Source organism: Ranitomeya imitator, chromosome 10 (assembly GCF_032444005.1).
Source record: "Ranitomeya imitator isolate aRanImi1 chromosome 10, aRanImi1.pri, whole genome shotgun sequence".
NCBI classification, from domain to species: domain Eukaryota; kingdom Metazoa; phylum Chordata; class Amphibia; order Anura; family Dendrobatidae; genus Ranitomeya; species Ranitomeya imitator.
Window position 1 is genome coordinate 73843415 of NC_091291.1, and position 25377 is coordinate 73868791.

The 25377-nt window shown below is 46.0% G+C and overlaps 1 protein-coding gene across 3 annotated transcripts in view; it reads left to right on the top strand.

The window, feature by feature from the left end:
- The window catches only part of NHERF4 (NHERF family PDZ scaffold protein 4), a 110818-nt gene that overhangs the window by 14896 nt on the left and 70545 nt on the right, over nucleotides 1–25377 (top strand). For all 3 annotated transcript variants that reach the window (XM_069741198.1, XM_069741201.1, XM_069741199.1), the window contains exon 2: nucleotides 24186–24213. In XM_069741198.1, the coding sequence (XP_069597299.1) occupies nucleotides 24186–24213 (28 nt within the window). The remainder of the gene's footprint in view (nucleotides 1–24185; nucleotides 24214–25377) is intronic.

The window sequence follows — 25377 nt, forward strand, 5'->3', positions numbered from 1 at the left end:
CGAAGACTCAACCTGTCCTGAAGAGAAACGAGGATGGAACCCAGAATTGCAGAAAAATGGAGAGACCAAGGTAGCCGAGCTGGCCCGATTATTAAGGGCGAACTCAGCCAACGGCAAAAATGACACCCAATCATCCTGGTCAGCGGAAACAAAACATCTCAGATATGTTTCCAAGGTCTGATTGGTTCGTTCGGTCTGGCCATTAGTCTGAGGATGGAAGGCCGAGGAGAAAGATAGGTCAATGCCCATCCTACCACAAAAGGCTCGCCAGAACCTCGAGACAAACTGGGAACCTCTGTCAGAAACAATATTCTCAGGAATGCCATGTAAACGAACCACATGCTGGAAGAACAAAGGCACCAAATCAGAGGAGGAAGGCAATTTAACCAAGGGCACCAGATGGACCATTTTAGAAAAGCGATCACAGACCACCCAAATGACAGACATCTTTTGAGAAACGGGAAGGTCAGAAATGAAATCCATCGAAATATGTGTCCAAGGCCTCTTCGGGACCGGCAAGGGCAAAAGCAACCCACTGGCACGTGAACAGCAGGGCTTAGCCCTAGCACAAATTCCACAGGACTGCACAAAAGCACGCACATCCCGTGACAGAGATGGCCACCAGAAGGATCTAGCAACCAACTCCCTGGTACCAAAGATTCCTGGATGACCGGCCAGCACCGAACAATGAAGTTCAGAGATAACTTTACTAGTCCACCTATCAGGGACGAACAGTTTCTCGGCCGGACAACGATCAGGTTTATTAGCCTGAAATTTCTGCAACACTCTCCGCAAATCAGGGGAGATGGCAGACACAATGACTCCTTCCTTGAGGATACTCGCCGGCTCAGATAACCCCGGAGAGTCGGGCACAAAACTCCTAGACAGAGCATCCGCCTTCACATTTTTAGAGCCCGGAAGGTATGAAATCACAAAATCAAAACGAGCAAAAAATAACGACCAACGGGCCTGTCTAGGATTCAAGCGCTTGGCAGACTCAAGATAAGTAAGGTTCTTATGATCAGTCAAAACCACCACGCGATGCTTAGCACCCTCAAGCCAATGACGCCACTCCTCGAATGCCCACTTCATGGCCAGCAACTCTCGGTTGCCCACATCATAATTACGCTCAGCAGCAGAAAATTTCCTGGAAAAGAAAGCACATGGTTTGAACACTGAGCAACCAGAACCTCTCTGTGACAAAACCGCCCCTGCACCAATCTCAGAAGCATCAACCTCGACCTGGAACGGAAGAGAAACATCAGGTTGACACAACACAGGGGCACAGCAAAAACGACGCTTCAACTCCTGAAAAGCTTCCACGGCAGCAGAAGACCAATTAACCAAATCAGCACCCTTCTTGGTCAAATCGGTCAATGGTCTGGCAATGCTAGAAAAATTACAGATGAAGCGACGATAAAAATTAGCAAAGCCCAGGAATTTCTGCAAACTTTTTAGAGATGTCGGCTGAGTCCAATCCTGGATGGCCTGAACCTTAACCGGATCCATCTCGATAGTAGAAGGGGAAAAGATGAACCCCAAAAATGAAACTTTCTGCACACCGAAGAGACACTTTGATCCCTTCACGAACAAGGAATTAGCACGCAGTACCTGGAAAACCATTCTGACTTGCTTCACATGAGACTCCCAATCATCTGAGAAGATCAAAATGTCATCCAAGTAAACAATCAAGAATTTATCCAGATACTCACGGAAAATGTCATGCATAAAAGACTGAAAAACAGATGGAGCATTGGCAAGTCCGAACGGCATCACCAGATACTCAAAATGACCCTCGGGCGTATTAAATGCCGTTTTCCATTCATCTCCCTGCCTGATTCTCACCAGATTATACGCACCACGAAGATCAATCTTAGTAAACCAACTAGCCCCCTTAATCCGAGCAAACAAGTCAGAAATCAATGGCAAGGGATACTGAAACTTAACAGTGATCTTATTAAGAAGGCGGTAATCAATACACGGTCTTAGCGAACCATCCTTCTTGGCTACAAAAAAGAACCCTGCTCCCAATGGTGACGACGATGGGCGAATATGTCCCTTCTCCAGGGACTCCTTCACATAACTGCGCATAGCGGTGTGTTCAGGTACGGACAAATTAAATAAACGACCCTTAGGGAATTTACTACCAGGAATCAAATCGATAGCACAATCACAATTCCTATGCGGAGGAAGGGCATCAGACTTGGACTCTTCAAATACATCCTGAAAGTCCGACAAGAACTCTGGGATGTCAGAAGGAATGGATGACGAAATAGACAAAAATGGAACATCACCATGTACTCCCTGACAACCCCAGCTGGTTACCGACATAGAGTTCCAATCCAATACTGGATTATGGGTTTGTAGCCATGGCAACCCCAACACGACCACATCATGCAAATTATGCAGTACCAAAAAGCGAATAACTTCCTGATGTGCAGGAGCCATGCACATGGTCAGCTGGGCCCAGTACTGAGGCTTATTCTTGGCCAGAGGTGTAGCATCAATTCCTCTCAACGGAATAGGACACCGCAAAGGCTCCAAGAAAAATCCACAACGTTTAGCATAATCCAAATCCATCAGATTCAGGGCAGCGCCTGAATCCACAAACGCCATGACAGAATATGATGACAAAGAGCACATTAAGGTAATGGACAAAAGGAATTTGGACTGTACAGTACCAATAACGGCAGAGCTATCGAACCGCCTAGTGCGTTTAGGACAATTAGAAATAGCATGAGTAGAATCACCACAATAGAAACACAGTCTGTTCAGACGTCTGTGTTCGTGCCGTTCTACTTTAGTCATAGTCCTGTCGCACTGCATAGGCTCAGGCTTACTCTCAGACAATACCGCCAGATGGTGCACAGATTTACGCTCGCGCAAGCGACGACCGATCTGAATGGCCAAGGACATAGACTCATTCAAACCAGCAGGCATAGGAAATCCCACCATTACATCCTTAAGAGCTTCAGAGAGACCCTTTCTGAACAAAGCCGCTAGTGCAGATTCATTCCACAGAGTGAGTACTGACCATTTTCTAAATTTCTGACAATATACTTCTACATCATCCTGACCCTGGCATAAAGCCAGCAGATTTTTCTCAGCTTGATCCACTGAATTAGGCTCATCGTAAAGCAATCCCAGCGCCTGGAAAAATGCATCAACATTACTCAATGCAGAATCTCCTGGTGCAAGAGAAAACGCCCAGTCCTGTGGGTCGCCGCGCAAAAAAGAAATAATAATCAAAACCTGTTGAATAGGATTACCAGAAGAATGAGGTTTCAAGGCCAAAAATAGCTTACAATTATTTCTGAAGCTCAGGAACTTAGTTCTGTCACCAAAAAACAAATCAGGAATCGGAATTCTTGGTTCTAGCATCGATTTCTGATCAATAGTATCTTGAATCTTTTGTACATTTACAACGAGATTATCCATTGAGGAGCACAGAGCCTGAATATCCATGTCCACAGCTGTGTCCTGAAGCACTCTAATGTCTAGGGGAAAAAAAAGACTGAAGACAGAGCTAAGAAAAAAAAATGATGTCAGGATTTCTTTTTTCCCTCTATTGGAAATCATTGGTTGGCTCCTTGTACTGTTATGGCTGGCAATCAGGCAACACAGCGTGCAGTAATCAGCGCACATACAGAGATCTGGCAATAACCCAAAACAATAGGACGAGCTCTGAGACGTGGAATCTCTGTAGACTGCAGTACCTGATCTATCCTCACACAACTGGAAGCAGCAGTGGATTGCGCCTATCAACTACCTATGCAACTCGGCACTGCCTGAGGAGCTGACTAGCCTGAAGATAGAAATACAAGCCTGACTTACCTCAGAGAAATACCCCAAAGGAATAGGCAGGCCCCACATATAATGACTGTTAGCAAGATGAAAAGACAAACGTAGGAATGAAATAGATTCAGCAAAGTGAGGCCCGATATTCTAGACAGAGCGAGGATAGCAAAGAGAACTATGCAGTCTACAAAAAACCCTAAAACGAAAACCACGCAAAGGGGCAAAAAGACCCACCGTGCCGAACTAACAGCACGGCGGTGCACCCCTTTGCTTCTCAGAGCTTCCAGCAAAAGATAATAACAAGCTGGACAGAAAAAACAGAAAACAAACTAGAAGCACTTATCTAGCAGAGCAGCAGGCCCAAGGAAAGATGCAGTAGCTCAGATCCAACACTGGAACATTGACAAGGAGCAAGGAAGACAGACTCAGGTGGAGCTAAATAGCAAGGCAGCCAACGAGCTCACCAAAACACCTGAGGGAGGAAGCCCAGAGACTGCAATACCACTTGTGACCACAGAAGTGAACTCAGCCACAGAATTCACAACACGCTCCACGGCTATTTCTAGTTGTTGTGATAGGATTAGGGCCTGCGGTCAGCAGAGCTCCCACATCCCTGAGCTTGTCCTGTGTGAGTTTAACTATCAGGTCGTGCCGGTGCTCCTAACCACCAGGTCATAACAGTACAGCTGGCCCAAAGTATTAATGCATCTCAATAGAGGGATAAGAGAAGTTCTGAGACCATTTTTTTTCTTTGCACTGTGTTTTGTCTTTCTTTTCCCCTAAACCTTTGGGTGGTTCAGGACACAGGTGTAGATAACTGTTGTGAATACTGTTGTCAATTTTGCCTTCCATTCCTTCTGAAGTCCCTGAGTTTTTATCAGATTACCGGGATGTATTTGAAGAGCCCAAATCCGGTGCCCTACCTCCTCATAGGGATTGCGATTGTGCTATTAATTTGATTCCTGGTAGTAAGTTTCCTAAGGGCCGTCTGTTTAATTTATCTGTGCCAGAGCACGCCGCTATGCGGAGTTATATAAAGGAATCCTTGGAGAAGGGTCATATTCGCCCGTCGTCGTCACCATTGGGAGCAGGGTTCTTTTTTGTGGCCAAGAAGGATGGCTCTTTGAGACCTTGTATTGATTACCGCCTTCTTAATAAGATCACAGTCAAATTTCAGTATCCTTTGCAGCTGCTGTCTGATTTGTTTGCTCGGATTAAGGGGGCTAGTTGGTTCACCAAGATAGATCTTCGAGGGGCGTATAATCTTGTGCGAATTAAACAGGGCGATGAATGGAAAACAGCATTTAATACGCCCGAGGGCCATTTTGAGTACCTGGTTATGCCATTCGGGCTTTCTAATGCTCCATCTGTGTTTCAGTCCTTTATGCATGACATCTTGCGAGAGTACCTGGATAGATTCATGATTGTATATTTGGATGACATTTTGGTCTTTTCGGATGATTGGGAGTCTCATGTGAAGCAGGTCAGAATGGTGTTCTAGGTCCTTTGTGCGAATTCCTTGTTTGTGAAGGGGTCAAAGTGTCTCTTTGGAGTTCAGAAGGTTTCATTTTTGGGTTTCATTTTTTCCCCTTCTACTATCGAGATGGACCCTGTTAAAGTTCAGGCCATTTATGATTGGACTCAGCCGACATCTGTGAAGAGCCTGCAGAAGTTCCTGGGCTTTGCTAATTTTTACCGTCGCTTCATCGCTAATTTTTCTAGTATTACTAAACCGTTGACTGATTTGACCAAGAAAGGTGCTGATGTGGTCAATTGGTCCTCTGCGGCTGTAGAGGTTTTTCAGGAGTTGAAGCGTCGTTTTTCTTCTGCCCCTGTGTTGTGCCAGCCAGATGTTTCGCTCCCGTTTCAGGTCGAGGTTGATGCTTCTGAGATTGGAGCAGGGGCTGTTTTGTCGCAAAAAGTTCTGATGGCTCGGTGATGAAACCATGTGCCTTCTTTTCTAGAAAATTCTCGTCTGCTTATCGCAATTATGATGTTGGCATTCAAGAGTTGTTGGCCATGAGGTGGACATTCAAGGTCTGTCCTCTTGTGTGGATCATCTCACTGCAAGGGTACAAAACATTCAAGATTTTGTGGTTCAGAATCCTATGTTAGAGCCTAGAATTCCTATTCCTGATTTATTTTCTGGGGATAGATCTAAATTCCTGAATTTCAAAAATAATTGTAAACTGTTTCTAGCTTTGAAACCCCGCTCCTCTGGTGACCCCGTTCAACAAGTAAAAATCATTATTTCTTTGTTGCGTGGTGACCCTCAAGACTGGGCATTTTCCCTTGCGCCAGGAGATCCTGCATTGCGTGATGTTGATGCGTTTTTTCTGGCGCTTGGATTGCTTTATGATGAACCAAATTCAGTGGATCAGGCAGAGAAAATCTTGCTGGCTTTGTGTCAGGGTCAGGATGAAGCGGAGGTGTACTGTCAGAAGTTTAGAAAGTGGTCTGTGCTTACTCAGTGGAATGAGTGTGCCCTGGCGGCCATTTTCAGAAAGGGTCTTTCTGAAGCCCTTAAGGATGTCATGGTGGGATTTCCCACGCCTGCTAGTCTGAATGAGTCTATGTCTTTGGCCATTCAGATCGATCGGCGCTTGCGTGAGCGCAAAGCTGTGCACCATCTGACGGTATTCTCTGAGCATAGGCCTGAGTCTATGCAGTGTGATAGGACTTTGACCAGAGCTGAACGGCAAGAACACAGACGTCGGAATGGGCTGTGTTTTTACTGTGGTGAATCCACTCATGCTATCTCCGATTGTCCTAAGCGCACTAAGCGGTTCGCTAGGTCTGCCACCATTGGTATGGTACAGTCTAAATTTCTTTTGTCCGTTACTCTGATTTGCTCTCTGTCGTCCTATTCTGTTATGGCATTTGTGGATTCAGGCGCTGCCCTGAATTTGATGGACTTGGAGTTTGCCAGGCGCTGTGGTTTTTTCTTGGAGCCCTTGCAGTATCCTATTCCATTGAGAGGAATTGATGCTACGCCTTTGGCCAAGAATAAGCCTCAGTACTGGACTCAATTGACCATGTGCATGGCTCCTACACATCAGGAGGATATTCGCTTTTTGGTGTTGCATAATCTGCATGATGTGGTCGTTTTGGGGTTGCCATGGCTACAGGTCCATAATCCAGTGTTGGATTGGAAATCTATGTCTGTGTCCGGCTGGGGTTGTCAGGGTGTACATGGTGATGTTCCCTTTTTGTCATTTCGTTTGGACCTTCCAGTTTCTTTTGCCATCCATAATGTGTTCCATAGGTCGTTGTTGCGGAGATACGTGGCGCCTATGGTTCCCTCCGTTGATCCTCCTGCCCCGGTGTTGGTCGAGGGGGAGTTGGAGTATGTGGTGGAGAAGATTTTGGATTCTCGTGTTTCGAGACGGAAACTCCTGTACCTGGTCAAGTGGAAGGGTTATGGTCAGGAAGATAATTCCTGGGTTTTTGCCTCTGATGTTCATGCTGCCGATTTCGTTCGTGCCTTTCATTTGGCTCATCCTGATCGGCCTGGGGGCTCTGGTGAGGGTTCGGTGACCCCTCCTCAAGGGGGGGGTACTGTTGTGAATTCTGTTGTCGAACTCCCTCCTGTGGTCGTGAATGGTACTTCGGCGAGTTCTGTACATGGACTCCCTCTGGTGGCTGTGAGTGAAGCTGCTGCTTCTGAGGTTCCTTACACAGGTGACGTGGTTTATCCTTTGGTTGGCTGCTCTATTTAACTCCACTCAGATCGTTACTCCATGCCAGCTGTCAATGTTCCTGCATTGGTTCAGTTCGCTCTTGGATCTTTCTGGTGACCTGTCTTCTCCAGCAGAAGCTAAGTTCCTGATAGTTATTATTTGTTCATTGTTTCCTTGTCCAGCTGGTTATCATGATTTTGTCTTGCTAGCTGGAAGCTCTGGGATGCAGAGTGGCATCTCCGCACCGTTAGTCGGTGCGGAGGTCTTTTTGCACACTCTGCGTGATCTTTTGTAGTTTTTTGTGCTGACCGCAAAGATACCTTTCCTATCCTCTGTCTGTTTAGTAAGTCTGGCCTCCCTTTGCTGAAACCTGTTTCATTTCTGCGTTTGTGACTTTCATCTTTACTCACAGTCAATATATGTGGGGGGCTGCCTTTTCCTTTGGGGAATTTCTCTGAGGCAAGGTAGGCTTTATTTTCTATCTCTAGGGCTAGCTAGCTCTTAGGCTGTGAAGAGGCGTCTAGGGAGTGTCAGGAACGCTCCACGGCTATTTCTAGTTGTTGTGATAGGATTAGGGCCTGCGGTCAGCAGAGCTCCCACATCCCTGAGCTTGTCCTGTGTGAGTTTAACTATCAGGTCGTGCCGGTGCTCCTAACCACCAGGTCATAACACCTCCCTATATACTGCATGAGCCCCACACAGCCTCCCTATATACTGCATGAGCCCCACACAGCCTCCCTATATACTGCATGAGCCCCACACAGCCTCCCTATGTACTGCATGAGCCCCACCCAGCCTCCCTATATACTGCATGAGCCCCACACAGTCTCCCTATATACTGCATGAGCCCCACACAGCCTCCCTATATACTGCATGAGCCCCACACAGCCTTCCTATACAGTATATACTGCATGAGCACCACACAGCCTCCCTATGTACTGCATGAGCCCCACACAGCCTCCCTATGTACACTGCATGAGCCCCACACAGCCTCCTTATATATATACTGCATGAGCCCCACACACTGGCCCACTGGAGAACCGGAGGATTCTCCGGTGGGCCCAGGCCCTGACACCTGCTGGCATACAGTGCCAGCAGCTGCCTAGGGCCCCCGCTGCTTCAGGGGCCCCCAGCAAGAGGGGTGCCGCTAATAGCGCACACCACGCAGCTGCTATGGGGAGCAGCCGGTGACAAGAAGCCTAAGCCTGACCCCGCTGCTAAGGTGAAATGAATATTCATGCTTCCCCACCCCCCATGGGCTTGGAGAGGAGTGAATTCATTTCACTATAGTAGCGGGCAGCGTTTGCCGCAAATTGCGGATAAACACTACCCGCTATCAGAGCCAGGGCCTCCCCGTACCCTCAGGGGCCTCCAGCACACACGGTCACTATGGGGCCGTAAGCTACGGGTCCCGGCGCCAACGCCGCCCCCAATTCTCGTTAATGGGGAGAGAGCGTCAGATGATGCTCCCTCTCCCATGATTCCCCTCGCCGCAGACACAAAGCGGGTGCACGATGACTTCACTTCATCGCGTACCTGCTGTGTGTGAGGCCGACAGCAGCGCAGCTCCTGACATCGGAGCAGAGCCGCTGCTGGAGTCAGCGTGGGAGCGGGGAGGAGAGGTGAGTATTGTGCTTTTTTTTGTGTGTTTTTTTATTATTGAGTCCTGGATGTATGGGGGGTGAGCTGCATGATGCCCTATGGAGCAAGGGAGGGTGATCTGCATGATGCCCTATGGGGCAAGGGGGGGTGAGCTGCATGATGCCCTATGGGGCAAGGGGGGTGATCTGCATGATGCCCTATGGGGCAAGGGGGGGGATCTGCATGATGCCCTATGGGGCAAGGGGGGTGAGCTGCATGATGCCCTATGGGGCAAGGGGGTGAGCTGCATGATGCCCTATGGGGTAAGGGGGTGATCTGCATGATGCCCTATGGTGCAAGGGGGTGAGCTGCATTGGTGCCCTATGGGGCAAGGGGGGTGAGCTGCATTGGTGCCCTATGGGGCAAGGGGGGTGAGCTTCATGATGTCCTATGGGGCAAGGGGGGAGCTGCATGATACCCTATGGGGCAAGGGGGTGAGCTGCATGATGCCCTATGGGGCAAGGGGGTGTGAGCTTCATGATGCCCTATGGGGCAAGGGGGTGTGAGCTTCATGATGCCCTATAAGGCAATGGGGGTGAGCTGCATGATGCCCTATGGGGCAAGGGGGTGAGCTTCATAATTCCCTATGGAGCAAGGGGGTGATCTGCATGATGCCCAATGGGGCAAGGGGGGTGAGCTGCATGATGTCATATGGGGCAAGGGTGAGCTGCATGATGCCCTACGGGGGGAGTGAGCTACATGTTACCCTATGGGGGAGTGAGCTGCATGTTACCCTATGGGGGAGTGAGCTGCCTGATGCCCTATGGGGAAGTGAGCTGCCTGATACCCTATGGGGGAGTGAGCTGCCTGATACCGTATGGACGAAGTGAGCTGCATGATGCCCTATGGGGGAGTGAGCTGCCTGATACCCTATGGGGGGAGTGAGCTGCCTGATGCCCTATGGGGGGAGTGAGTTGCCTGATGCCCTATGGGTAGTGAGCTGCATGATACCCTATGGGGGGAGTGAGCTGCATGATACCCTATGGGGGGAGCAGGGCCGTATTTAGAGTTTCTGCTGCCCTAGGCACTTTTAGTGCTGCCTCCCCCTTTGGTGAGTATGACACTATCGGCAGTGACTTTGGCAAAAATCGCTGATGTGAAAGTCGCCTTTTGCAGCAGATCCGGCAGTTTTTCTGCATCTGCCGCGTAACGGATCACTTACAGCAACACTGCGTTTGGCCTCATTCATTCCCTATGGGATTTGTGGCACTTGCCGTGATCTGGCAAATGCGGTATCCTACCTCCCAACTTTTGAAGAAGGAAAAGAGGCATAAAGTGTGCGGCGCGCGTAGTGCGCTGCAGCAAATTTTAGGCCATGCCTCTGACCTCACCCATTTCACAACTAGTCACACCCATATCCACATCCCAACCACACCCATTTAGCACTGCTGATGACACTGTTTCATATACAATAATTATAACCAAAAAAATATGGCCACAAAGTGCTCCATGCTGTATAATGGCCACACATGATGCTCAATACTGTATAATGGCCACACATGATGCTCAATACTGTATAATGGCCACACATGATGCTCCATACTGTATAATGGCCACACATGATGCCCAATACTGTATAATGGTCACACATGATGCTCAATACTGTATAACGGCCACACATGATGCTCCATACTATATAATGGCCACACACCGTTCTCCATACTGTATAATGATCCCACATGATGCTCAATACTGTATAATGGCCACACATGATGCTTAATACTGTATAATGGCCACACATGATGTTCCATACTGTATAATGGCCACACATGATGCCCAATACTGTATAATGGCCACACATGATGCTCAATACTGTATAATGACCACACATGATGCTCCATACTCTATAATGGCCTCACACAGTTCTCCATACTGTATAATGATCCCACATGATGCTCAATACTGTATAATGGCCACACATGATGCTCAATACTGTATAATGGCCACACATGATGCTCCATACTGTAGAATGGCCACACATGATGCCAAATACTGTATAATGGCCACACATGATGCCCAATACTGTATAATAGCCACACATGATGCTCCATACTGTATAAGGGCCACACACAGTTCTCCATACTGTATAATGATCTCACATGATGCTCAATACTGTATAATGGCCACACATGATGCTCCATAGTGCATAATGGCCACACATGATGCTCAATACTGTATAATGGCCACACATGATGCTCAATACTGTATAATGGCCATTGGCCACACATGATGATCTATACTGTGTAATGGCCACACATGATGCTCCATACTGTATAATGACCCCACATGATGTTCAATACTGTATAATGGTCCCACATGATACTCCATACTGTATAATAGCCACACATGATGCTCAATGCTGTATAATGGCCACACATGATGCTCAATACGGTATAATGGCCACACATGATGCTCAATACTGTATAATGGCCACACATGATGCTCAATACGGTATAATGGCCACACAGTGCTCCATACTGTATAATGACTCCACATGATGCTCAATACTGTATAATGGCCACACATGATGCTCCATACTGTATAATGGCCACACATGATGCTCCATATTGTATAATGGCCATATATGATGCTCCATACTGTATAATGGCCACACATGATGCTCCATACTGTATACTGACCCCACATGATGCTCAATACTGTACAAAGCCCCCCTCCCATCTTGTATGCATGGCTCATCTCCCCCCATCCTGTATGCATGGCTCATATCCCCTCTCATGTATGCATGGCTCATCTCCCTCCCATCCCATATGCATGGCTCATATTCCCCCCTCCTGTATGCAAGGCTCATATCCCCCCTCCTGTATGCATGGCTCATCTCCCTCCCATCCCATATGCATGGCTCATATCCCCCCTCCTGTATGCATGGCTCATACCCTCCCTCCTGTGTGCATGGCTCATCTCCCTCCCATCCCATATGCATGGCTCATATTCTCCCCTCCTGTGTGCATGGATCATATTCCCCCCCTGTATTCATGGCTTATCCCATATGCATGGCTCATATTCCCCCCCACCTGTATGCATGGCCCATATTCCCTTCCCCCCCTGTATGCATGGCTCATATTCCCTCCCTCCTGTATGCATGGCTCATATTCCTCCCCCTCCTGTATGCATGGCTCATCTCCCTCCCATCCCATATGCATGGCTCATAGTTCCCCCACCTGTATTCATGGCTCATATTCCCCCCCTGTATGCATGGCTCATATTCCCCCCCTCCTGTATGCATGGCTCATATTCCCCACTCCTGTATGCATGGCTCATATTCCCCCCTCCTGTATGCATGGCTCATATTCCCCCCCTGTATGCATGGCTCATATTCCCCCCCCCCTCCTGTATGCATGGCTCATATTCCCCCACCCCTCCTGTATGCATGGCTCATATTCCCCCCCGTATGCATAATCTCTCAACCCTCCCGCTCCTGCTCCTGCTCCCATCTTGCATGGCTTGGCTTACCGTCCTCCTTCATCCCCCGTCCCCTGTCCCCCGTCCCTCATACTCCCCTTTCCCACGCCGCGTGGCCGCGCCGAACATCCCTCTAGCTCTGTCCCAACTCCCGGCGCAGCACCTTCTTCCTGAGTGAGCAATCATGTGGTACCGCTCATTAAGGTCATGAATATGCCCATATTCATGACCTTAATGAGCGTTACCACGTGACCGATCACTCAGGACGAGCTGCAGACGCTGAGACCAGGCATCACTGGAGCAGGGTGAGTATTTAGTCTTCAAGGAGGGTGGGGGGGAGGCGGTCGGTCAGGAGGTGACACAGGACTTAAATAAATAAAAAAAATAAAAAAACCTTGCTCAGGTGCCGCCCCCCACATCGTCCCGCCCTAGGCACGTGCCCTCAAGTGTCTAGTGGCAAATACGGCCCTCGGGGGGAGTGAGCTGCATGATACCCTATGGGGAGGGTGAGCTGCATGATACCCTATGGGGGGAATAAGCTGCATGATGCCCTATGGGGGGAATAAGCTGCCTGATACCCTATGGGGAGGGTGAGCTGCATGATACCCTATGGGGGGAGCTGTATGATGCCCTATGAGGGTGAGCTGCATGATACCCTATGAGAGGGGGCAGCATGATACCCTATGAGGGGGCTACATTATATTCCATGAAGGGGCTGCATTATACCTTATGAGGGGGGTTGCACTATACTCTAAGGGGGCTACATCATACTCTGAGGCTGGTTGCATTATATTCTACGTGGGGCTACATTACATTCTATAGGGGGCTGCATTATATTCTGTGAGGGGGATACATTGAACCCTATGAGGGGGCTACTTTATTTCCTATAAGGGGGCTACCCCAACCCCTGCTACATAATTAAGACGTGTACTACCTTATATTATACCCTGATATTAGCATGTTTTACCGCACATTTGGTGGTCTTGTATTTATTTCTATGTAGCTACATAGTGGGCCCCAAGAATGACTTTCTCTGGTGGGCCCAAGGTGCTCCAGTCCGAAGCTGGGTCCCATGCACATTAGGAGCTCCCACACACATTAGGCTCCATGCACATTAGGCCCCACGCACATTAGGTCTCACGCACATTAGGCCCCATACACATTAGGCCCCATACACATTAGGCCCCACACACATTAGGACCCATACACATTAGGCTCCAAACACAATAGGCTCCACACACATTAGGCCCCATACAATACACATTATGGCTTTCACATGTTGAATTTTAACACCCAATACTGTAATACAGTTTACTCTCTTCTTCCCACACATGTACAGGGCTCTCTGGTACCTGTAGTTCATCACATTATACATCGGGGTCTTGCAATCACTATTGGGGCACGGCCCCTCACACACTTGTCTGATGCTGTAGGGGATAATGAGCGCTTCTGCCCCCTCGTGGTCGGGTGACCGCAGCGCCTGCACACGTCATAACTCTGAGCTGTCTGTGCATGGGTCCCCGAGGGTGTGCTCCTGCTCTGCGGGCAGAGGCTGCCGGTGCTGCCTTTCTGCGTGGGGATAGGATGGCCGCTCTCCATGCACAGTACAGGGGAATATCCATGTGGCGTCATTGCAGGAGGGGGACCCCATAGTTGCGTGGTGTGCCCCGGAAGCAGGAACAGATCGAGCGGCCCACTACAGGCACAGTTGACAACGAGGAAGGCGGCAGGCCTCTTGATGCCTTGTCTGCACCTTTACAAATGATGGCCGCAGAACGGAACATCGGGGATGGCGGCCGGTCTTCATGTCCTGCAATGGACAGTGAAGGTAGGGGACAAAGGCGGCGGGTTAAAAAGAATCACAACTGTACGCTCTAGTGTTCTAGAGGGCATGCTACCAAAAAACAACTTTGCTAGGTCTTACTTTAAGGGGAGGCCTTCTATTTAGCAGTTCTACAAAACCACAGCTAGATGTTATTTTCTGAGGATGTCTTATTTTCGGGGAAACAGGGTAGACAGCAGTCTATTCATCACACAGGCAGCATAAGTTAAACACAGAGGCATCTTCTTATCTTTCCCTGCCTTCTGGGCAGACTCGGTTCTTCCTGTCAACTCTGTCTACATCCTTGCACTCTCTGTCTATATCCTTGCAGCCTCTGTCTATATCTTTGCAGCCTCTGTCTATATCCTAGCAGCCTCTGTCTCACTCTTGGTCAATTTCTGATCGACTATTGGACAATCCCTGTCCCTCTTCTGGACAATCACTCTGCCACTTGTGCTCCAGGCCCACCAGCTTCCTACCAGTCCCTGGTCCGGTTCCAATTGGGAAAGATGCCAGAATCGTCATCTCAGCTCATCCTGCCCTGGTCTTAGATCCCAGATCTTTTTCGGGTTGGCTTCTATTCTTGCTGGTGACCTCCTGCATGACTCCCAGCCTGGGGCCCCTTACTGCTACAACAGATTTATCCCCATGGCCTGTAATACTCTGCTCTCACGACCTGCCCTTGGGAAGGCTGCCCGGGCATCTGCATCTAATCAGGAAATTCCTGTGGCTCTGCACTGCCCTGCTCTAACTCCTCCCAACTGCTTAACCCCTATGCTGCCTGTATCTCACTAACACTCCTGTCTATTCCATGGTATCCTATTCTATTCCTTTCCTCTATGATGCCTTCCTCTATTCTAGTTCCCCTATGGTCCTATACCATTCCTTAGCTTACACACATTATATAACAAATGCATCACATTACAATACACAAACATCAGTAAACATGTATAAACATCATCTGGAATTCTGTGCCCCAACACGTCCGGTTATCCACCACATTTGGATGCTTCAAACAGAACCTGAAAACCCATCTCTTCAAAGAAACTTACAGCCTGTAATGACCACACAGCCACCTCAACACCATCAGAGCTACTGCAACCCCCGACCTACTGTCTCCTTCCCCATAATCCTGTAGGATGTAAGCCCGCAAGGGCAGGGTCCTCGCCCCTCTGTATCAGTCTGTCATTGTTAGTTTTGATTACTGTAAGTGATATTTGTATTTTGATGTAACCCCGTCTAATGTACAGCACCATGGAACTAATGGTGCTGTATAAATAAATAATAATAATAAACGTTACATTTCTCATTAATACACCATGGTGTGCCGCATGTAATATGTGAACAGTGACTAGGAGAGAGGAGGCACGTGAGGGTCACCGCCACCTCCTTACATGGACCTCTGGTTTCCAGCCCCACGGCTGTATCGGGACGCACTTTGCTCAGGTCTGCAGTATACTGGAATCCCACAGCCCCCATACATGGTTTGATGCCACTACAGCCTCTCAACACAGTATGTTGACCCCCACAGCCCCCAAAGAACTTTAATCCCATAGACATAATGATAATCCCCTACAGTTCCCTATATGCAGAGTGATTACCCTCACAGTATGATCCTCCATAGCCCCAACACATTATGATGGTCACCACAGCTCACAAATAGTATGCTGGCCTTCACAACCCACTATACATAGTATGATGGTCCCTATTGCTCCCCACACAGTATTATCCACCAGGGCCCTCAAACATAGTGATGACTCCCCCACCTCCCAAACTCAATTTGATGACCCCTATAGAACCCACAACATAGTATAATTTCCCACAGTCCCCAAACACAGAAGAATGATGACCTCCACAGATCCCAAATCACAGAATGATGATCCCCACAGTATTAGCTCTTACAGTCCCTAAACACAGAATATGACCCCTACAGTATAATTCCCTACCCCCCCCCCCCGCATTATGACCCCGCCACCATTTCCCAAGACACACTGCTCTAGTCTTTGTTCTGCAAAATGAAGCTCTACAGCAGGTGAAATCTAATGACAAAATCAACCCTGCTGCATTGAGACGCTGAGCTACATAGACTGAATGGTGGAGGAAGAAGCAGATGGTTCTCTCCTCCGCCATTAAATTCACCAGTATCTTCTTACTGAAGATGCAGATACTGGTGAAATCTGGACGGAGGTGGAAAGGGCATCTGAGGGCATATAGCCGTTTTGCTGTCCCAGTGCATGGGCCGGAGAGAAACAAACAGCCAAAGGACCAGATGTGGCACGCAAGACATATTGTGCCAGACCTGGTCTGATGCTTGAATATTAATTTACTATGTTAAATTACCCAAAGTTTTTAACTGATATTTTTATGTTCCTGCGTCTAGATATTACTAGTTTCCACATGTTATAGCACCCAATGCTGTCCCTCAGCACATCGCTCTAATGTCCAGTGTTTATTGTTGGACTGAAGAGGCCACGTCAAGAATTCTAGTTCTCATCTGTAATGACTTCACTGCCTGTGTACAAGAGGGATCATGTCTGTCCATTAGCTTTCACACATAAGAGAAACATTTGAAGGTTATGTGCACGCTACATTTTTTCAGGCATGTTAACCTGCCTAGTTTTCCAAGAAGAAGGCTGTTCAGGAAAATGTGGTGTTTTTTTTTTCTTGATGAGTCTTTTGTTTGTTTGTTTTTGCTGTCTCCTGGGCACTTTTTCGTCATTTTTAGCTGTCCGCAGCTTTTTGATCCTTCCCATCTCCTTGTATTATAAAGTATAAAGTGTCTTCAAAATGGGACAGCAAAAGAATGGATGGGTCACTTCTTTTATTGCTTAGTAGAGATGATGTGGCCTCCTGCCTTCACAACAATATTAGCCCAAATGATTTTGATTAGGAAATGTGGCCTCCTGCCTGCACAACAACATTAGCCCAATGGTTCTTGATTAGGAAATGTGGCCTAGTACCTGTGCAACAATATTAGCCCAAACGATTTTGATTAGGAAATGTGGCCTACTGATTGCACAACAACATTAGCCCAAATGTTTTTTGATTGCGAAATGTGGCCTGGTGCCTGCTCAAGAATATTAGCCCAAACGATTTTGATTAGGAAATATGAGCTCCTGACTGCAACACAATATTAGACCAAGCTATTTAGATTAGGAAATGTGGACTCCTGCATGCACAACACTATTAGCACAAACTAGTTAGATGCTGAAAGGTTGATTTCACACAGGATGCTATCTGACAGCCTTCAGCAGCAGGAGCAGCCTCTATGCACTATTGCACTGGCAAAATGTGCCAACAAAGCAAAATGTCCACTTTTTATATGGAGAGGGACATGTGACTTTGGCAATGACAGAAGCCCTTGTGTCTCAACACTGTGGATGGTTTCTGCACCCTGATTGGCTTCCGAAATCTGCACACATTAAGCTAATTAAAAATAAATAAATAACAATCCTCCGTTCCTCAAATCTCTACCCATCCCCACCTCCCATAAAACATGTTCCTCTGATCATCATACTGCACAACTATCCTAGCCAAAGTCTTAACAAAAACATTAGTGGAAACAAGATAATTAACCGAACTGTGTCCGAATTTTGCCGACTTTGAGGGAAATGGTCGAGAATCCGAACCCGAATTCAAATGAGCTACGTTTCAGTCGAATTTGAGGTTTTCCATTTTCTGAACAAGTTTGCTCATATCTATTACTTAACATCTTTTGAAACGTGTAGCTGTTAATAATTTCTCAGAAGTCTGAACATACATGTGAAAAACAGTGAAAAAAGCATGTAATTTTTATATCAAAATTATTATTTTCATTCTAATGAGTGTTTTAGTTGGCAGGTTTTAGAGCGGACCCACCTGAAAAAGATGTATGTATAAACACAAAGTGGAGACGAAAGAAGAGAAGTAAGCCCCACAACAAATACAGTCATGGCTGAAAGTGTTGGCACCCTTGAAGTTCCAAAAATGAAGTAGATCTCCCAGAAAATTATTACAATTACACATGTTTTGTTATACACATTTATTTCCTTTCTGTGTATTGGAACAACACAAAAAACAGGGAGAAAAAAAGGCAAATTAGACATCATTTCACACAAAACCTCAAAAAGGGCTGGAAAAAATTGTTGTCACTGTCAACTTGATATTTGGTTCCACACCCTTTGGAATAAATAACGGCAATCAATTGCTACCTATAACCATCAACAAGCTTCTTAGACCTCTCAACTGGAATTTTGGACCACTCTTTTGCTATTCCCTCTAGGTTTCTCATATTTGAAGGGCGCCTTCTCCCAACAGCATCTTTAAGATCTCTCCATAAGTGGGAGAGGCAGCAAAACAACCCCAAAACATCTTTGAACTTCCACCATATTTTACTGTAGGTATTGTGTCCTTTTCTTTGAAGGCCTCATTCCATTTTTGGTAAACAGTAGAATGATGTGTTTTACCAAACAGCTCTATCTTGGTCTCACCTGTCCACAAGATGCTTTACAGAACGTTTTTTAGTTTACTCGTGTACATTTTTGCAAACTTCCGTCTAGCTTTTTATGTTTCTGATTCAGCAATGGGGGGGGGGGGGGAGGGCCGGGTCTCCTGCTAGATAGTTTCATTTCATTCAATTGGAGATGGATAGTTTGCGCTGACACTGATTCACCCTGAGCCTGCAGGGCAGTTTGAATTTCTTTGGAACTTAATTGGGGCTGCTTATAAACCAGCTGGACCAGTGGTCCCCAACTCCAGGCCTCGAGGGCCGCCAGCAGTGCAGGTTTTCAGGATTTCCTTAGTATTGCACAGGGGTTGGAATCATCACCTGTGCAGATGATCACATTACCACCGATGCAATACTAAAGAAATCCTGAAAACCTGCACTGTTGGCGGCCCTCGAGGCCTGGAGTTGGGGACCCCTGAGCTGGACTATCCTGCATTGCAACCTTTCATCAATTTTTCTCTGCAGTCCACATCCAGGTAGATTAGCTACAGTGCCATTGGCTGTAAACTTCTTGATTATGTTGCGCACTGTGGACAAAGGAACATCAAGATCTCTGGATATGAACTTATAACCTTGAGATTGTTGATATTTTTCAATAATTTTGGTTCTTAAGTCCTCACATAGTTCTCTTCTTTCTGTACTCCATGCTTAGTGTGACACACGCAGACACAAAATGCAAATATTGCCTAAATATTGAACTAATCTGTAACTATGTCAATATCTTATGTTATTGTTTCCTCTTCCTGTTTGGAAAAAGAAAACAAAAAACTGTCTGTAAAGTGGTTTTCTGTAATAAAAATGATCTGATTCAAAAAGAAAATAGCTTAGTACTTTTTAGAAGGCCATCCTCAGTTTTGCATATGCAATGTTATTTCCATATTAAACTACTCTGAAAGTATCTAGATAGTTTTTTCATTACTAAGATCTGACTTGTGAGAAGTGGAATGGTTGGCATTGAACCCTAAGCATTGAGTCTGCTGTCCAACTCTGAATTTCAGTTATTAACCCTTACAATTTACCATATTTATATTTCAAAATCTATTTAACTCCCTTAACCCTTTAACAACAAGCACCGTACATGTACTGAGCTCGTCTGGATCTGTTGTATGGAGTGGACTCGGGAGCTGGCCGCACACTATTTCCGGCAGACAATGGCTGTTATTCAGCCATCATCTGTCTCTAACATCCGCGGGTGAAGCTGAGCGATGCCTGCTACTGTTAACATGTTAATGTTATGAACTGGTGGTTTAGGAGCAACATGGGACGAGCTCTGAAGGAGGTGGTACCTGTACTGACCGCAGTCCCTAAGCTCAACACAACACTAGAAGTAGCCGTGGGATGCTCCTGTCACTCTCTAGGCACCTCGTCACAGCCTGAGAATTAACTACCCCTAAAGATAGAAACAGGAAAACTATCTTGCCTCAGAGAAAATCCCCAAAGGATAGATAGCCCCCCACAAGTAATGACTGTGAGTGGAGAGGGAAAAGACATACACAGAATGAAACCAGGATGTAGCACAGGAGGCCAGTCTAGCTAGATAGATAGGACAGGATAGAATACTGTGCGGTCAGTATTAAAAACTACAAAAATCCACACAGAGTTTACAAAAATCTCCACACCTGACTAAAGGTGTGGAGGGTAAATCTGCTTCCCAGAGCTTCCAGCTTAACTGAATTAATCCATACTGACAAGCTGGACAAAACATAGAATGCACAGAACGAATAAGTCCACAACAAGTGGACAGAAAAGAGCCAAGCAAGGACTTATCTTTGCTGAACTGGTCAGGATATCAGGGAAATCCAAGAGAGATGTGAGTCCAACCAGGAACCATTGACTAGTGGCACTGGCTGAAGGGAAGAGCCAGGCATAAATAGCCGAGCAGAAAGGCAATCAGTGTAAGCAGCTGCAGACTGCTAAATCCAAGGAGCAGCCATTCCACTTAAAACCACCGGAGGGAGCCCAAGAGCAGAACTCACAAAAGTGCCACTTACAACCACCGGAGGGAGCCCAAGAGTGGAATTCACAACAGTTAAATGCTGTAAACCTCTGACAGTGGCATTTAGAGTGCCATTGATTCCAGTCACCAATCAGCCCCACATAACATGATTTTGGGGTTAACGGGACACTGTCACCTGCATTTGGAGGGAACAATCTTCAGCCATGGAGGCGGGGTTTTTGGGTGTTTGATTCACCCTTTCCTTACCCGCTGGCTGCATGCTGGCTGCAATATTGGATTGAAGTTCATTCTCTGTCCTCCATAGTACACGCCTGCGCAAGGCAAGATTGCCTTGTGCAGGCATGTACTACGGAGGACAGAGAATGAACTTCAATTAAATATTGCAGCCAGCATGCAGCCAGCGGGTAAGGAAAGGGTGAATCAAACACCCAAAAACCCCGCCTCCATGGCTGAAGATTGTTCCCTCTAAATTCAGGAGACAGTGTCCCTTTAAGATGGGTTGTTATGACAGCCAGGGGTCTAATGAACACCCCGTGACTGCTATGACATTACAGCTATGAGACCAGCCTGTACCTCCTGTCCCCCACTAAAAATAAACATATTACACAAAATAAACATACAGGCTTCTATAAAAGTCTGATCTATCAAAATATAAAATTAATTAACCTGATCGATAAAAGTTGTGATGGCAAAAATAAACAAAAGGTCAAAATTGTGTTTTTTTTCAGTCGTCTCTACTCCACAAAAAACGTTGTGGTCTACTACAAGATGATTGCTAGTGCAGCACAAGAAACGGAGTAGTATGATTCGTTAAAACCTTACTTTTAATGAATATGCTCGAAAAACACCATAAAGAAATAAAGTATATACAGGGTGGAGCGCGGTAATTTGCTGATTTGGGAATGAAATAAAAAAATTATGATCATTACAAAAATGTATTTTAGATTTTAATTATACTGAACAGTAATGGAATTTTTAAATTACATGGTTTTAAATAGTGTATCTGGCAAATGTCGACCTTCGCTATCCACACACTGCTGCATACGTTTTCTGAAGTTTTCATGAACTCTAACAAGCATGTCCACTGGTATTCTGCCAATTTCAGCTTCAATATTGTTCCTTAGGTCTTCCAAGGTGTTGGGACGGTTGATATACACCTTAGACTTCAGGTAACCCCAAAGGAAAAAATCGCATGGGGCTAAATCTGGTGAGCGTGCTGGCCAGTTCACATCTCCCCTCAAAGAGATAAGCCGTCCAGGAAACATTTGCCTCAAACAATTCATGGTAACCCTCGCTGTGTGTGCAGTGGCACCATCCTGTTGGAACCATGTATCCTCTAGTTCCATTGCCTAAAGAGCCGGCTGAAAATAATCCTGTATCATAGACAAGTACCGTTCGGAGTTCACAGTTATGGCACGACCATTATCCTGAAAAAAGTAAGGACCAATGATGCCTACTCGTGATATGGCGCACCACACAGTGACGCGGTCCGAATGCAGAGGTCTCTCGTGAACTTCTCTGGGGTTTGTTTCACTCCAGTAACGCATATTTTGTTTGTTTACACACCCACTGAGGTGAAAATGTGCCTCATCAAAAAAAAACACAATTGCGTCACGGGGTATCGTTGCTAACATGTCTTCACAAGAGGTCCGCCGTGTCAAATAGTCCCATGCTGACAAATGTTGGACCACGCACATTTTATACGGGTGAAAATTCAGTTCATCATGAAGAATCCGGTGGAGAGAACGTCTTGAAATGCCAAGAGCAAATGATTGCTTCCGAGCAGAGCGTTTCGGAGATTGCAGTACTGCTGCTCTAACTCTCTCGATGTTTTGTGGTGTTGTAATCCTTCTCTCAGGTCCCCTTCGTACACATGACACATTCCCTGCTGTTCTGAATGCATTCACCCAATTTACAATTGATTGCCATCCAGGAACACGTCCGTGTGGAGGAACAGCGAATTGTAAACGAAAAGCACGCTGCACTGCAATGATCGAGTGGGCATTTGAAAAATACGCTTCAACACAAAATGACCTCTCCTCACGTGTCCACTGCATGATGGCAACTGAAAGGCAGAGGAAAACAAATCTCCCATCAGCCACTGTAAGCCACACCCACTCTCCCCTCTCTTCGACCGACAGTGCCGCCACAGCATGCAGTGCAAAAAAGCAAATTACCGCGCTCCACCCTATACAATAATAAATTGCTCAGTGATACCAGTGACAGGAATAAAAGTTTAGATGTCACCCAATTCTTGAATGGACCAGAGTCATATTCTTTTGGGGTATTTTTCACAGATTCATAAGTCACACTTGGGTGCAGCCCTTGTCAGGGCAGGCGTTATATTGGCATGATAGGGGACATTAGGTTACCGGTCACACCTTTGGCCACCTTCTCCTGGTCTGGTATATGACTCTGGTCCTTTACAAGAACTGTGTGAGATCTAAACTTTTATTCCTGGCACTGGTATCACTGAGCACTTTCTCATTGTATATACTTTATTTCTTTACTGTGCTTTTACCATAGTCATTAAAAGTTAAGTTTTAACGAATTATCCTGCTCCTTCTGTTCTGCTGTGCTAGTGAATGTAGATTCAGGAGCATATATTGCCATTTAAATTGATGGCCCGCCCCTCACACAGCTCCAGTGACGGAAAAATGAAAACATTTCGGGTCTTGAAAAAAAAATGGCAGCACAAGCAATTTTTTTTCCCACAAATTAAATGAAAAAAAAAGTACAAGTTTTACATCGCCGTAATCGTACTGACCTGTAGAATCATATCGCCATTTCATCTTTACAGCACAACAAACATCATAGAAACAAAACATCAAAAGTTATTGCCGAATTCTTTTTTTTTATTTATTTTTTAGTAATTTCCCTGCACTAGAATTTTTTTTCCTGCTTTTCAGTAGACCACATAGTAAAATCGATGATGTTATTCAAAAGTACAAACCATCCCTCAAAAAGCAAGGCCTCATGCCATGTCGGTAGAAAGATAAAAAAAATGGTGGTACTTGTTGAAAGGTGATAAAAAAGCGAAAGATCAAAAATGTCTAATTGCTTGGTCCTTAAGAGGTTAAAGCGGAAGGCAACTTCATATGATGTTAAGAAATAGATTTAAATCAAACACAGTTTGATTAAAGTTTTATATTAAATTAAATCTAGATATAAAATGTGACGTAGTTTGCATAGTGGACATAAGACGCAGATTGCTGGATTTATAAACTGAAGGAAGCAGGTTTACAAACTGGAGATTATTATGTCGTTACTTTTTTATTGCAATGATTTTGTCATGTCTTCGTTATTTTAGTATGTGAAAGTTGTGTTTCTGACAAATATCAGCATTGCGGGTAACCTAAGTATTTCTATGTTCTTTTGCAGGCATTGAGGAAGGTCTCGAGTTAACCATGTAAGTCAGTTCACTTGAATTTATATTGTATAATTAAGATAACATAAACATAAGAAATGTGAAGTGGAAATCTGTGTTACAAACTAAAAAGGTAACTGTGGTAATTACCGTATTTATGTTCCAATGTACTAGAACTATTCACCAAACTTTTCAGGAACAGTTTTCCATTGGTTTCTATGATGTCTCTGCCAGAACTTTAAGTTTACTTGCTACCTGGAACGCAATTTAGACTATATTATGAAATATTTGCTAATTATATTTCTTAGGGTGCGTTCACACTGCGCTATGTATAGGGGGTGCAGTAACTGCCCCATTATGAAATTCAGCCGTAGGCAGGCTTCAATACTGAGCTTGAGTCAAGTCATTATTTTTGGTAGGTGACATTAGTTGTGCCCACCCCCATAGACTATAATGGGTATGTGTTCTATTCATGAAAAACACAGATAGGATGCATACGTGCAGCACGGACATCATAGTAAGGCCTAATACTAAGACCTCTTTCACACTGTGCTTTGCCCCGTCGGGGCTTGCGTCCGAACACCATGCAAAACCATTCCGGGAGTATGCAACATTGACTGTAATGGGGCCGACAGAGTCACTGTGTGCTCTGTCGTGCATCATTTTTGGGCATATACGTCTTCTGGAGATGGACACTCAGACACTACAGACTGCGTTTGAGTGTTCGCTTCCAGTAGGCGTATATGCCCAAATCCCATTTTATGGAGGGTTTGGACGTAAGCCCCAATGGGACCAATGAATGTGGGACAAAGTGCAGTGTGAAAGGGGCCTTAGTATTAGGCCTCATAAAGATATCCATGCTGCACGTACATGTCCTTTCTGTTTTTCATGATTAGATCACATACCCATTACAGTCTGTGAGGTGGGCTCGGTTTATGTCACCTACCAAAAATAATGCCTTGATTCAAGCTTGATATACATGCCTACCTCTAGCTGAATTTCATCATGGCTCAGTTACTGCACTTCCAGTCCCAGTGGTAACGTACCTTCTTGTTCGCTTTCCTGTCCATCTGGGTCCTCTGTGATCCACTGGGGGATTCTTTCTTTAGATTCCAGATAAAGAGAGACAAAGGCAAGTTCAAACTTGAAACAAACATTTATACTTGTTTCCAATCTCGGCTCATCCAGTTCACAATTATGTACAGC